At 47.8% G+C, this 15,030-nt stretch overlaps 1 protein-coding gene across 5 annotated transcripts in view; it reads left to right on the top strand.

Annotated features, from left to right (window-relative positions):
* The window catches only part of SRGAP3 (SLIT-ROBO Rho GTPase activating protein 3), a 175,811-nt gene that overhangs the window by 132,916 nt on the left and 27,865 nt on the right, over positions 1-15,030 (top strand). For all 5 annotated transcript variants that reach the window (XR_008233399.1, XM_052776314.1, XM_052776313.1 and 2 more), the window contains 4 exons: positions 12,007-12,228; positions 12,755-12,856; positions 13,110-13,307; positions 14,692-14,776. Coding sequence is in view for 4 of the 5 variants with exons in the window: in XM_052776314.1 (XP_052632274.1) it covers positions 12,007-12,228; positions 12,755-12,856; positions 13,110-13,307; positions 14,692-14,776 (607 nt within the window). In the remaining variant the exon portion in view is untranslated. The remainder of the gene's footprint in view (positions 1-12,006; positions 12,229-12,754; positions 12,857-13,109; positions 13,308-14,691; positions 14,777-15,030) is intronic.

The following is a 15,030-nucleotide window of genomic DNA, read 5'->3' as shown; positions in this document are numbered from 1 at the left end:
CTGCCATTATACAGGAGTCATAGAATCATAGAATGGTTTGAGGTGGAAGGGACCTTTAAAGATCATCTTGTCCAACCCCCTGCCATGGGCAGGGACATCTTTCACTGGATCAGGTTGCTCAAAGCCCCGTCCAACCTGGCCTTGAACACTTCCAGGGATGGGGCATCCACAACTTCTCTGGGCAATGCTCAAGAGTCAGCCTCCTCTGAACTTTATGGTGGCCACATGATCACACAACAAAGTAATTGATTCATATTTATGCTACGTATAAACTTCTTTCGTCACTGTCTGGAAGAAAACATGGAGTTTTTCATTATAACTGCAGGGTATGAACCAGCCTGAACCAAACACCTTCCTGAGCACCTAAGCAGGGGAGTCTGGATTGAACTGCATGGTTCAGGCATGTCTAATATACAGTTACAAACTAGAAACTGCTTTAATGTTTTCTGCACCTTTCATGCTGTATCACAAGCATGCTAAGGTCTGGTTATCTGCGTATGTTGGCTCTGCCTTCAGAACTGCACAGATGTGCTTTCCTCCACGTTAAAGTGACAGCTTCATCTGCTGTGGCTCCCACACAGCAGGATGTCCTGCTGCTGGAGTTTCTCAAACTCCGGAGCCTTTGTAGGAGAATTTGCCCTGGGGCAAGCCAGGTGAGGCTGAGATTTCCTCCTGGCCCATCGATTAGTCTGCATTTGAAACAGATAAACTCTTAGGAAGATCAGATACATCCTTGTTTTAGTTGTTGAAACAGAAGGTTTTTTTCTTTCTACTACATGCATCTGCAATTTCTATCAGTATGAGCAGGCACTTAGCTCTCCTCAACCTTGGTGGCAGTTAAGCACGTGTGCTTTCCTCACTAGGGAAGGCACTGGCTGAGTTGTATCCGAAGTGCTCCTTGCATGAAATAGCCTCAGGGCAGGAACTGCTGGAAGCAGGTTTCATAGTAATGGTAGGAATTGAACAGGTGTGTATCAGCAACTCCTACTAACTGCTTTTAAATTATTTGAGAGAAGGGATTTCCATTTCTTCCTTTAACAGGCATCTTCATAGTGGTGTAGATTGCATGATGCAGAGTTTCTTCCTGCTAGAGTTGCTTCAATGAGCACATAACTGATCTGTAAGCACCGAGTTAGTCTTCTGGCTTCATCATTACCTAAATGTATAATTTTAAAGTGTGCTGGAGTGTTTATCTCCTTTTACTAACCCACTAACATATATTTATTCTTCTAAGCATTAATTACAGTAAGTCTGATGCAAAACCCCTGATGATATCAAGATTTTGAGATATGATAAAATATTCTTAGCGTGTTGCTTTTGTCCTCTTCATTATTTAAGATGTATTTAGCCATATTAAAAAACAAATAACTTGATCATGGAGACATTTGAATGGCAAGGTATGATAACACCTTGATTTATCTGTGGAGTTTCTGCTTTTGTTATTTTCATAGAGTTTTGAGGAGTTTGATTTCCTGGAGAGTTGCCAAGTTCCATTTTAGTTCTGGCTATTTATATTATTTCTCCCAACTTTATTTCCGTGCTGACACTTCCACTGGAGTCAGCAGATGGCTTTTCTTCCGCACTCCAGGAATCCCTTCAGGGGACTTTAACTAAAGCATCTTCAACTCTGTGCAGCTAAATTCCCCTAATTATATATTCTCTTCACCAAAGAAAACAAAATATTGGATATGTGAGCTGCACATGGGTGTCCTAATTTTAAATCCCCGAAGGAAGAGCAGTTTATTTGAACAGACTTTCGTACAAATTCGATGTATTTTGCAAGAGCATGGCAAGAAGGGTTTCAGCATGCTCCAGAAGAAGGGGATCGCATTCACTGTATCCCGCTAGTACTGAAAGTGGTTGAAGGAAAAGACAGCCGTCGGAGCCAGCAGTGTTAGGCTTTCTGTAGGTGTGTAATCCATGTAAAGAAAAATGAAGAAAAGAGGTATTTTTAGATGTAGTTTTAAAGTTAGTGTTTTAATCTTAGTACATTTAACGATAAGATGACAGTGCCTTTCACTCTCAGGAACGACAATGCTGTTTGCAAACGCGGGGTCTGTACTATGGGAGGACGTGGGTCCCCCACCCCTTGGCACAGCCCGGTTGTTTCATGGGATGCAGCAGAGGAGCTCTGAGCAGAGAAGGTGAATTTTGCCTTTGATCAAGAGCCAGTGAGCCCTTGGCTGCAGCAGCGTGAGCAGAGCAGGGCGATGCAGGACCCTGGGTGTCTGTGCGGGGGGAGCTGTGTCCGACAGAAGGAGCGGGTCTGCAGAAAGAGAGTGAGTGCCGAGCGGCTTTGTGGTAGGAACAGAGTTTTGGTTTTGCTCAAAACCTGGCTGGACGTGCTTTAATAGGATCCTAGGAGTGTCCATGTATTGCAGTTATGCAAATTCTCCCGGCTCCTCCACGCCACGTCACCAAGGGGGGTGATTAACGATATAGCGGGCTGTCTTTCTGCGACATAGGAGGGGTGATGGGGGGCTCCCACACACCCTTCATATCAAGCACAAATTGCCATGTGCAGTTTTTTGATTTGCACGCAAATCTGAACCGTCAGGACACTGGAGCAGCTAATTTAGCAGCATTTCCCCCAAATCCCAGATGTCTCAGTGTCATCTATTAGGCACAGCCTTGACATTTCTTGTGCCCTCAGCGTCACCACGGAGTAGTGACTTTTATAACAAAGCCGTTCTGCTAATCTCCCGCTCTGGTGAGAAAGAGGGTCCCAGCTGCTCTGGGAGAAGGCGGAGAGTCCTCCCAGGGCTGTGGTTTTAATGAGAAATGTAAAACTTGATCAGAGGAGCTGTGAAGTGGCACAGAGCGCATCTATCCCTCCCTCTGTCTCCAGTGGCCTTTTTGTTTTGTCCTTTAGAAAAGAAGTGAAGAATATAGAGACAGATCAAATTAGACTTGGACTTAAAGTACACCGTTGTGCCTCTTCCCTCAAAAGAGGCATGTGTTTGTATTAAAACGCCTGGGTTCATCTTTCATTTCTGTCATTAACTATGTGACCAAGTTAATCTCTTTGGCCACGTATGTGAAGTGGAGATAAAGCTGCTTATCCATCCCTCTGGAGTTCAGTGCGAAATGGCTCAAAAATATTTTGAAGTGGTCACATGAAAGATACTGCTAGATTTAGCAGAGTAAAATGTAATGGTTGGTGTCAATATGTACTGATCCACCAAAACTTGTTCAGGCTCCTGTAAATCCTTTTGAAACAGCAGCTTGTTTCTCTATGGGTTGGTGTGTTTGCCATATCCGAAACAAACAAGCAAGTAGAGGAGGGGAATTATGAGGAATTTAATGTTACATGTTACTGCCAAATTGTTTGGTCCCTAGAAAACTTAGCTGATGACATTGTCATTTTTCACACGGCCAAGTGATACTTAGTCAAGTTAGGAAACAGAAACAGCAGTCAAAATTTGCATGCCAAAAATCTTCAGTTGGCTTTACTTACCCCGCAGTAAAGCTCTAGGTTTTGCAGCAATGTCAAGAGAGTAGAGGCCAGAAAATATATTTATAAATGCATAATATATCTTTAAAGAAAGAGTAAAGAAAATATGAGGAAAAAAGGCAACAGAGCAGGCAGATAAGGAGAACTGTTTGTTTCCAGCTAGCGCTGGGTACTGTGGAGGACTAGGAGTTAGGCTGGTGTTACCTAGTAAGTAAAGTGATGGATGGCAGGCTAGCTGGGATGCTCAGGTTTTACTCCAGGATTTGTCACTTGCTTGGGTGAGGCGTGTGGCCCCATGCCATGCCGACAGCCTCGGCGGTGGGACTGGCTGAGCTGGGCTGTTGGACACCGTGGCTGTATTTCATGTGCAGGGTTCAGCCTCCCGAATAAGAGGGAGACTGAAAGGTGCTGAAGCCACAGACCACTTTATTAGGATCTATTTTTAGGCATCTCCTGCAGCTCATGTTGTTGTCGTTTCCATCAGTGGCTAATTGCCTGGGCATGTCTGTGCCTGCAGAGCCAGCGCCGGCTGCAGCTTGGCTTTGTGCGGTGCTTTCCCTCTGTGATTGCATGGGGACGTTGCCCTGGCCTGAGTAGCTCTGCCTGATGCCGCTGGCTTTAATGAAGAGATACCGATTTATACAAGCAGAGGGTCTCTTTTGGGTGTTTGCTCTGTTTGAAGCAATTTTTCTAGCATAAAGAGCCTTTCAGTTCCACAAAGGCACAGAGGTTCCTCCCATGCTGTCCTCTGAGTGGGCTTTCTGCCATGTAGCAGACTCCTGCCAGCCCTAAGAGCCAGGTATGTTTTATCATGGAAACTCCATGCAAAGCATCGCCATCACCGCACCATCATGTGGAGCAGTATCTGTAACTCAAAACTCACACTCTCCCATGGAGGAGTGCCTGTACCGCAGGCAGCTTACCATGCTGTGCGTCTGCAGCTGGGAGATCTGGCTTCAGAGTATTTCAAATAAAGTCAACAGTGCAGCAATAAAAAGAATAAACAGCTTCCATCAGGAGGAATTAGGCTGTCTCAAGAGGCTCAGTGCTCTTTATTGCACGGCTGCTGTGTCCCTGTTGCCCGGTTTCCTGCAGAGGCGACAGTTTGGGAATGCCACCGGCAGCCTGCAGCACCCAAGCCGGTCAGCATTACCTGCCGCCGGGGGGAGCGCTGGGAAATAGAAAATACATGTTTTTAGGAGGTGCTGTCACTCACTTTGCAGACAGCTGTGAGATGAGGAACTAGAGGTGTCACACAGCTACCTGAGCGCAAGTGCTTTGCGCTGGGAGGCTGCAGTGGATGCCGGTGACCGTCTGTGACGTACAGTGGCACTCCTGTACGTGCGCAGGGGACGCAAGGCCGGCTGGGGTGCCAGAGTTCCTGCGGTGCCCTGAGTCGGTGAAGAACAAAAACTTCATCTGCCATGGTTGCAGAGTTAACCCTCGAGCTTTAGCGGTGGGTGCAACAAAACATGCCTGAGCTTGCAGAGAGCCCCGGGCTGTAGTCCTGGCATGTGAATTGCCTGGGCACAGCAGAGGTTGTCAGTGGAAACGGGTGATAAAACCAGGAATGTCCATATGCCATTAAAAGCTTCATGCATTTTAAGAGACTAAATGGAGGAAAAGGTTTAGATTTGTATGATCTTTATCAACATAGAGCTTCTGTGGATGAAGAGAGGAGGGGAAAGAGGTGCATTTGCTTGATTTCCTTTCAGAAATTTGACATAATTTTTTCATATACCATTACCCTGGTTTAATAAACTTATATTACTCTTCTTCTACATGCAGGTTATTAATAATAGCTACCTGTTTGTACACAAGAACTATAAATCATCATACTCTAATAACTAAGCTGTTCTTAGAGTACTATATTAAACTGAAAGAATCCAACCAATATATGTTTCTTAAATTTTGCCAGTCGTGGCTTTAATAATACGGCAAAACTACATTTTTTGCCAAAATTTGCACATAGTAAACAATTTATTCCTCACATGGATATCACAGACATTGGAATTGGCTTGCTAAATTAATTAAGCATGTGCTGATTGCTTTATGATTTGGAAGTGTCATGCAGCCTGTAGATTTTACTGCCTGAAGACTATGATCAGTCTTTGTCTGATAGAGCTTGTTAGCTTGATACAAAAAAGCAACAGTACTTTCCTTTAGGGAAAAGAGTTTCTTCTTGACGCTGTGGGCTGCTTTTCCCAGTAGCTTGAAAGAATAGCCTCAAGGTCTTAATGTCCTTTAAAAGATTAACTTACCAATGCATTCATCTTAAAAATGAAACAAAACCAAAACATCACCACCACTCCCCAAACAAACAAAACCCCTGGCCCCCAAAAACCCAAACCAGCGAACAACCAAAAAACCCATTAAAAAGCCCTAAGAAAATACACATGAGGGAGAGATATGCTATAGAGAGACTAAGGAGCAAAATAAAATGTAGGTTAAAAATCCTCCAGAAAGAAACGTACTCCGGGGACCATAGAGTTAATTAACTATAGCTAAATCTGAAAAGGACTGCATAGTATTTGGCTCTGTAATACTTATAGTTAAGGAACCTTTGATTAGAAATAATCAAATCTCATGCTTCAGGGTGTGAGTTGATTACTGCAAGGGTCAGGGAGGATCCTGTCCTTCCCCTGCCATCTCCACACATCGTTCCCTGTTTGGCTAAAAATAAATCAGTTATTCAGGAGTTATTATGTCTTGGTTGCTGCCTCAGGCAAATCACTGGACTTGATGGACCAAGACTGTTCCTCTGGAAATGGAAGAGATTTATGGTCACTGTTGAGCACTGCAAGCCAGCCCGTGGTGTGCGTGGGGGACCCTTCACTCAGTTCAGGAAACACTTTAAAAACATGTACTTGTAAATGGGTGTAGGAGAAAGCCAGCCTGGTAGCGTACATCACATCCACCTGGTGTTACAGCATGGGCTTCCCAATGCCTGGCCTCGGACCACAAAAAGCTGATAGTCTCCCGTTTAACGTGTTATGACAGCTTACGTGCTCTTGTAATAATAGGCACGGCTTTGCTGTGAGTCAGAAATACGGGAGCTCATGGAAGGAATCCAGGGTGGTTTGGTCCTGCAGCGTCGGACGTGCGGGTGGCACCCTCGCCCTGTGTGGCCGTTCCCTCGCAGTGCCGACGTCTGGAGCGCGAGCTGCAGCCGAGCCCCCCTCAGCATTGTGGGTGTCCCCGGGGGTGATGCCAGCGTTGGCATTTTGTGGGCAGAGGAGGGATTTTGTCGGGCGGTGCTGGGCTGCAGCACACCTCGGCGTGGCGAGGGGACCTGCGTCCTGGCTGGTTTCAGGCTCCCTCAGCACCCTCTCCATTTGGCAGAGGAGCTGGTTTGGATATGCCTCAAATTGCTAAAGCTTAAAAGACGGGGTCAGTCTGGGGGATTTTGCCTTTGTATTTAAAATAGCGCACTTTCTAGGGCTGTGCCCACTTTCCAGTGCTGAAAAGTTCAGTGACCCTCAAACGCCCCCAGGCGCGATGCCGTGAGTGCCTCCATCACTGCACCTCCTCGTCTCAGCGCTGCTGCGCACCTCAGCATCCCCGAGAGCCGGGTCCTGCCCAGCATCAAAGTTGCTGGGGAATATTAAGAGTAATATTCATCAAAGGGAGACAGCCCTAGCATTTATTTGCTTCTTCCCGTCTTTTCTGAGCAATTATTTGTGGCTGCTGATGCGTCTCGGCCCTTTCTGCCTTCTCCTGGTGTGGTTTAATTTCCTTTGCTGCCTGGATCCATCTTACAGCACGCAGAGCCCGTTTGTTGTGGTGGAGTGTTGCTTTTTTACAAACATTTATCATACCTTGGCTGGAATACCTTTTGTAACAGGGTTTGTTTCAACGCTGTTTTGGTTTTAGGGAAGTGCAGTGAATGCAGGCTGCAAAGGTGTGACTGTTTTGTTTTCTGCATATTTAGTACTTAGCAAATAAACGTTCTCCATAAAAACAAATGAGAACAGAAGCAGTTTGTATTCTCTTGGAACATTCCTCCTAAGGTCTGAAGATGCTTTCAGGTATGAGTTAGGCTCTCATGTAGTACCCAGCATTGTCACGGCCAAGCGCAAACATTATCCTGGTAAAACATTATTTCACACTTTGTGACAGACGCATCAAATATCTTTTAACTATTTAACCAATGAGGAAATGAGACAGATGCATCAGTAGTTTGGAAAGCATTTCATTCTCTCTGGAGCCCAGTGCTGCTGCAACCTCAGCTATGTAAAAACTCTCAGCATTTCTGCAGAGCTTCGTCGTTCGTATTAAACCCCATCGGGTTCCCCCGGACCCGCCAGTTGCCGTCCTCGCTGCCATCACCCCTCTTGTGAAGACCGTGTCGAACTTGTGGGGCTTGGAGCAGCTGGCCTGGTGCATCGGGGGGAACGGCTGTCAACTTGCCCAAATACAGGAGGAGGGTGAACAGAGCAGCAGAGCTGTGCAGGGACATCTGCCCATCCTGCAGGGACAGGGCGGCTCTCTGCCTGCCGCTGAGGAACGACTGCAGGTCGCTGCTGGAATGCGCTGTGCTTTGGGCTCCCATGTTTTCCACCCACTGGATGTTGCTTTGTTCTTAAAATGTTGCTTGTTTTCCTGTGCTGGTGCAGTTTAGTGCCTCGGTTGTGATCAGTGGCACAGCTTGCTTACTGCCCCGTTGGTTTAGACCATCCCAGGCCTGATTTTCAAAAGAGATCGCCCTCGGCACGGCAGCGTGACCAAGTCCTGGGGAAGAGCTGGCTCTCCTTTAGCTGCCTAGCTGTGGTTGCCCGAGTGAAGACGTTGAGACGCTCGTGCAAGCTTGGCTTTTCTCCTAGCTTTGGGCAAACCTTTTAATATCTCTCTGTTTCCACTCCTGTTTCTAAAATGGGGTTACTGGCGCTGGGGTTAATGGCCAGCGGTGGTCTTCTGCAGACCCCGGCCCCTCCTCTGGTGCAGCTCTGTGGTGGGTGGTAGGAGACACATGTACATATTTGGCTGCTTCCATGGCATTTTGGCCAAAACCAGCTTGCTTGAGCTCTGGGGTGCCAGTTTATTTCTCGAAGTTGAACACTGTAATATTTCCACCCCTTGCAGGGGTGTTACCAGACTTAATGAATTAATATACAAAGAGCTTCGAGCTCTCCAGATGAAAGGCGCTGGAGAAGGGCTAAGGATTATTATTTGTGGTTCTAATTTATTTTCCATCAAAGGGATGAAAGGGGTGAGAAAATGCCATTTGTTCTGGAGCTGGGAGCAGGAGTTTGAAGTCTTTTTCTTCTTTCTTTTTCTTTTCCCCTCCCCTTTGTGTGTTTCTCTGGGAATTTTGTGGAAGTCCCTGCTCTGTCTTTTCTTCTCTGGGCACCAGTGTGTGAAGCAGCCGGCACAGTGCTAATCACTAGACACTTCAAGGGCCATAGCAGTTAGGAAAGTGCCTGCCCTGATTTTCAGTGGTAACTGATTTCTGGGCATTGCAAATAACTGCTAGCTTCAGCGCAAGTTCAGCATCAAAGTAAAGGGAAAGTTTCACACGGAATTTTTTCTCAAAAGTATCTGGCAATATCCTGAGCCCCATCTCCTCAGATTCTGTGGTATTCAGCGATTTTCCTTTGTAATAGCTCGGTTTTATGTGCTTTGGGAATTCTCACCTCTTGAACAGTGACAGATACTTTCTCTTGGTATTAGTTTTTGTAGTTGATTAGCAGTAATTTCCAAAGGCGTGGGAGAATGACAGCGAGAGGACGGGAGGTATGGTGGGAAACAAGCGCAATCCTGTTTTCAGGGCGCAGAACTGCAGTTGGCTGGTTGTGGCGGGAGAGCAGGTCCTCCTCCAGCGTCAGCGTGGGGGTCTCGGCCACGGACTCTGCTCCGCCTGCGTGGCCGCCCCCTCGGCACTGCCTGGCCAGCTGCCCATGCCGAGCCGGGTGGGTGGTGGGGGCCAGGTCCACGCTCACGGTCCAAGCGCGGCGCTTGGCTCTCGCCCCCTGGGGCACCGTGCACCGCTGTTCCCACAGCTGGCCCCACCGGGGCTGCCCATCCCTGCCTGCGGGGTGCTCGGGGTGCGCCGAAACACGGCTGGGAAGAGCAGGGCAGCTGCGGTGCTGCGTCGTCTCGACTCATCGGTTTCTGTGTGCAACCCCGGAGCGGTCGTACAGGCATTCATGCTAAAATTGTCTCGTGGGAGAGACTTGCAGTGCTAGAATGAGGTTTCGCCCCGGGCGGTGAATAGAAATTTGTCCCGATTCCTCGTTTTTTGTGCTTCTTGCTGATTCACAAAGGCAGAGCTATACCAGTCCTTAACTGCCCATGTTTTCAACTAATAAGATTAGAAGCTAAATAGAAGCAGGATAAACGGTGGATTATGACCATTCGATAGTTCCTGCAAAAATCCTCATTATTGCATGTGTAGTTTCACTTCTTTAAAAGACCGGATCGTGTATCTGCGAGTGGGAATTGGCCCGTTGTGGTTTTACTGCTGCTTTGAGCACAGACTAAACCAAATACAGCTCTGCGTGTGACGTGATCTGACCTGAGGGTTGTCTCTTCAGATCGGCAGAAATCACAAGATGACTTCTTTGGTTGGAGCTGCTTGTGGCACCAGCTGAGTTTTCATATTTCACTTCGAGTTTATCAGTACTGATGTTCTGATGCAGAATCACTTTTTGTGCTTTTCTGCATCGATTCCGTAATGCCTGTGGGCGCTGTATTGCTGGAGAAGGTGCCTCCGAAATGGCAGCTCCTAGCAAGGAGTTCTGCTGCTGTGGAGAAGTTGGTCTCGTCTTGGGTCATTGAGATTACCCTAGCAATCTTTCTACTCTTTTCTGTATCTTTTTGTGCTGTGCTGCTCCTCCCGGCAGTGTTTTTGGTGGGGCTACACTGGGGTTGAAGCAAGCTCACCACATGCCTGCCCATGCCATGCTGGGGTGGTTTTGGTTACAGCTCAGACAGCGAGGACTTCCTACTCATTCTTTAATCTGTGTGGCAGCAAAGTGTCTGAATATCTGTAATATGAATTGTCCTGTGGTAGTTTTCATGTAATGAGAGTAATTCACTGGCAAGGGTTAGTTTGGTCCTACGTGCCATGGGAGGTATTTCTCACGAGGTCCCTCTGTTTTTCCCAGGGAGGTATCCCTATGACCTACAGCCCTCCTGTGCCTGGGTATCTCTCTGCGGATCACGGTGCTTGCATGCAGAGGTACCTGAACAGCTTCAGACTGTGAGTGTACCGCTCTGCTAACCACCTGTGCCGACCAGGGTGCGCCGTGCCGTGCCCCGCAGCTGTACCCGTGCTGTGCCAGGACACAGAAATGAGTGTGCTGGAGACACATGATTATGAAACTCCTTACAGAGGATAAAGCCATCATTATCTAACTTTATGTCCTCTATCAGGAACTCCAGCCCTCTCTCAGGTCCCAGAAGTAGATGCGCTTCAGTTTTGGACTGCAACCCTTCTGTTTCGCCGCACTCTTCTTACAGCCCCACGAGCGTGGCTCAGGCTGATGCGTTGTGCTCCTCCTGCTTCCAGCATCCTCTCTGTCTTGCCTTTCCCTGCAGAAAAACATTTGTTGACTTCCAGATTTTGGGTGCTTCTTCGGTGCCTGTCTTTGCTCCCACTCCTGGGGCTCCTGCTTGCAGCAGAGCCAGCCAGTCGGAGCAGAGCCCTGCGGAGGTTTGCACGGTGTCAGGGCTCCTGTTGGGGACTGCGAGGAGGGTTGCTAAGAGTTGCTTTTTGCTTAGCTGTGATGAAGCATTCATAGCAGCAAATCCCTATGCTGTTGCTATACTTAACATGCCAAACTCAATTACATTGAGAAGAGAGTTTAAAAACAGGCTTTTGTCTAATGTACAGTATTTTGGCAGCAATTAGCTCCGAGTTTTATCATTTTCCCCAAGGTGAACATGAGAACGATCAGTTAGGCATGAGAAGCTGCTCCGTCGTGAGAGAGGAAGGCAGCTTCCTAGCAAGGGTAAAAGGGTTTGCACATACAGCAGGACATGTTTTTCAGTGCCACCTTGCTTGAACATCCGTCTGTATTTGGTAACTGTGGGAAATGGTTTCTTTGCATAAAAAGTGCTTGCAGGGCAGTTCACAAGGCGAGGAGGAAAGCGCTGGGGACAAGCAGTAGCACAGGCCCTCCAGCCACTTCTTACCCCGGGGGCCTCTGCAGGGCACAGGTTTTGCCATCTGTGGGGCCCCTATGGTCACGCTGGCCCTGGGGCTGAGCGGGTAGCCAGGGAGAACCGTGCGATTCTTTTCCTCTGTGTCGTCTGAGAAGATCCTGTTCCCTTCCCAGTAAAATGAAGGGTGTTAAACCCCGGTGTTGTGGCGAGGGTCCAGCACAGGGTCAATGTACTGTCTGCCTGTTTGTTCCCTCGTACCTTTTCTCCTTGAGTCCTCTTTCCCTCTTGCCTTTTCACATGGTATTGCAGTACGCTGTTAAATATACCCCGGTACAACAGGGCTCATGTTTCTCTGGGACATAAAATGCTTTTTGGGGTGTTTAATGACCCTCCAGAACAAGGGTGGGAACGTTTGTGTGACCAGACCCTTCCTCGGTGTTTCTCAGTGCTGTGATCTGGGATTCCACGCCAGCCTCGCTCGGACATTCAGGACGTACCTGTCTGCTGAGTACAACCTGGAAACCTCCCGCCACGAGGGCCTGGACATCATTGAGAATGCTGTGGACAACCTGGATGCACGGAGCGACAAGCACACCATCATGGACATGTGCAACCAGGTCTTCTGCCCTCCACTGAAGTTCGAGTTCCAGCCTCACATGGGGGATGAGGTAGTGTACTCACCCGAGGGGCTACAGAGGTGCCTCACAGCCTGGCCTGGCCTGACCTGGCTTCCTCCTCTTCTTAACCATCACCGTTAAATTATTTCTGACTCCTTATCCCTCTGTGCTGTCTTCACACGCTGCTATTCTTGTTTCCTTTCTTAATGAGACGCTTGGCTCATTAGGGCTCCTCCTTTCAGTCTGCCTCTTGCTCCATATCTCTCCCAATTAGGAAGCCTGTAGTTTGATTCTCAGCTGAACTGCCCAACAGATTTGTAAAGTGGAGCTTTGATTTACCTGCTGTAATTGGAAGACTTCAGAGCACAGCTTTCAAATGCTGGGTAGAAAATGCCTTGTGCTGGCCTGGGTCCAGGGCACTGCTGATTAGAAACTGGGCAACAGAGCCTCCAGGGAGGCTGCGAGGAGCTTGTGGGTGCTGGAGAGAATCATTTAGGTATTTAAATGTGTATGTCTGGTCAATGCACGACCCACTGAATGTTCTCCTGTCTCTCTTCTGGCACTGCTCCTGTCTCAGGTGTGTCAGGTCAGCGCCCAGCAGCCTGTGCAGACCGAGTTGCTGATGCGGTACCACCAGCTGCAGTCGCGACTAGCCACCCTCAAGATAGAGAATGAAGAGGTAAGAAGTCGCTCTGGGTCTCATGTTTGGCCTTGTAGGCAGCATTGCTGAGCCTTTTGCCTGTTGCGCAGGGGGTTTTCTGGTGTGCTCAGGTGTGGAGTCCCTCCAGCGACTGCTGAGAGCACCCATTGACTCCAGCTAGTGCAAGAGCAAGCCCAGTACTTAGGAGCTGCCTGTTGGCCAGTTGTTTTGGCTCAAGATGTGTCACTTTCCCAGTTTGCTTCAAAACTATGCTGTCTTCTATTTCTGATAGGTACGAAAAACTCTGGATGCCACAATGCAGACTTTGCAGGACATGCTGACAGTGGAAGATTTTGATGTTTCAGATGCCTTCCAGCATAGCCGCTCCACTGAGTCGGTCAAATCAGCTGCATCAGAGACCTACATGAGTAAAATAAACATCGCCAAGAGGAGAGCCAACCAGCAGGAAACTGAAATGTTCTATTTTACAGTGAGTCTCATCTCATGCGATACAGGACACAAAGCATTAATTGCTAGGGCTGAGTCCCATTTTAAGTGCTCATTAGTGAAGAGCAAGAACCAATTCAGTCTCTTCAAGTATTTGTCTTCTGTCTGATTTGGGTTTGGAATGCATTTTTCAGTGGCAGGGCAGTGCATAGGGACTGACAATCCCTATGCCTTGTTCTCCTTTGTGAAGGAACGACTGGAGCAACCAGTTGTGACCAAAAACTTACAGAACTCAGTAGGAGTGGCTCAGAGCAGGGCAGCAGACTCCAGCCAGCCTCACAGTGTGTCACCATTCAGTGGCTGTTCCTGGAGGCCTTTACAATTTTGAACCATCAGTCAAGCCTTCCTTTTCTGGCCTACACGGCTAAAATCTGCCCTTGGCCTGTGGATGAACTAAACGGTCATTTGCATCTCATGCAGGGTGTTGGAGGAAGCTGCGGCAGCCTGGCTTTGCAGTGCCTCACTGTTGTGTGCATGCTGGGTAGAGGCAGCTGTGCTGTGTCTCCCCTGCAGCCTTGGTCTGGTACTTCACTTCCAGGCAGATCTAAGGTTCTCTGTTGTAGTCCTTGACATGTAAGTAATAAGCCATCAGTTCAGCAGAAGTAGCCCTCATTTAAGCATGGTTAGTAGGCTAAAGTTAATAGCATCTTGTGATATATTACACATGCATAGAAAAGCTTCTACTTTCTCTTAACAGTATTAGTATTCCAATTCAGGGGGAAAAAAATTGCAGTTTTCATTTTGAGTTGTGCGTGGAGTTTTTTTTAATGCTTTTTGCAGGAATTTGATCTTCCCTATTCTCTGTCTTTCATTTTCCATCTCTGTCTCCCTCACTCCTCTTATCTGTAAAATTGCTTGCTCTTGAGTGTTACTGGGTGTCATACAGTCTCACAACGAAATGAGAAGTTGTGCTGCACAGTTAGTGTTGCCCAGTGCATAAAGCGTCTGATGGTCCCTGACCTGGGAAGGTCTCCTGCACTGGGAGTTCTCGCTCTGCATCACTTGTTTGCACAAAGGCAAAGCGCCTGTCAGTGGAGGGAAAGCCTCTTTGATTTTCCAGGCTATTCCCAGAAGCCTGACAAAAGAAAGCTTGCTTTGAACTCTTTTCTTTGGACCTCCTTGCGTTCCCAGGCAGGAGGTGCAGCACCAAGGAGACCGGGCTAATAAGATCATCAGGACTGTGGCTGGAGCAGTGAGAAGTGATTAGACTGTGCTCAGCCCTGCGGCGCATCTGACGTCTGGTTTGTTAGAGCCTGTCAGCCTCGCCGAGCCCCCTCCAGCAACCCCCGGGCAAAAGTGTACATCAATTATGGACTATTTTTGCCAAGAGTCTTAACTCACCCTCTTTGTTTTATTTTTAATTCCAGAAATTTAAAGAGTATTTGAATGGCAGTAACCTTATCACGAAGCTCCAGGCTAAACACGACTTGCTGAAGCAGACTCTTGGAGAAGGTGAGTCACGGGGTTAGGTCCAGGGAGGAACCTCCCGTCGCATGAGACGATTTTAAACCAGGCGTCATCTTTCAGTCTTACCTGCTGTCTGTGTTTTCCTGAGTGATTGATGGCTTCTGTGGTTGGCTGCTACTACTAAGTTTAACCAGTGACATGCAAAATCATTATTTCCTTGGAATATTATTCTTTTCCCATCATTCTTTGGGAGTGGACATGGAGAAATTTGTTTGAATCTTATACTGTGTGCCAAAGTG

The sequence above is a fragment of the Harpia harpyja genome, chromosome Z, assembly GCF_026419915.1.
Source record: "Harpia harpyja isolate bHarHar1 chromosome Z, bHarHar1 primary haplotype, whole genome shotgun sequence".
Lineage (NCBI taxonomy): Eukaryota > Metazoa > Chordata > Aves > Accipitriformes > Accipitridae > Harpia > Harpia harpyja.
The sequence above is the reverse complement of the archived record's forward strand: the minus strand, read 5'-3'. Positions and strand labels throughout refer to the sequence as shown.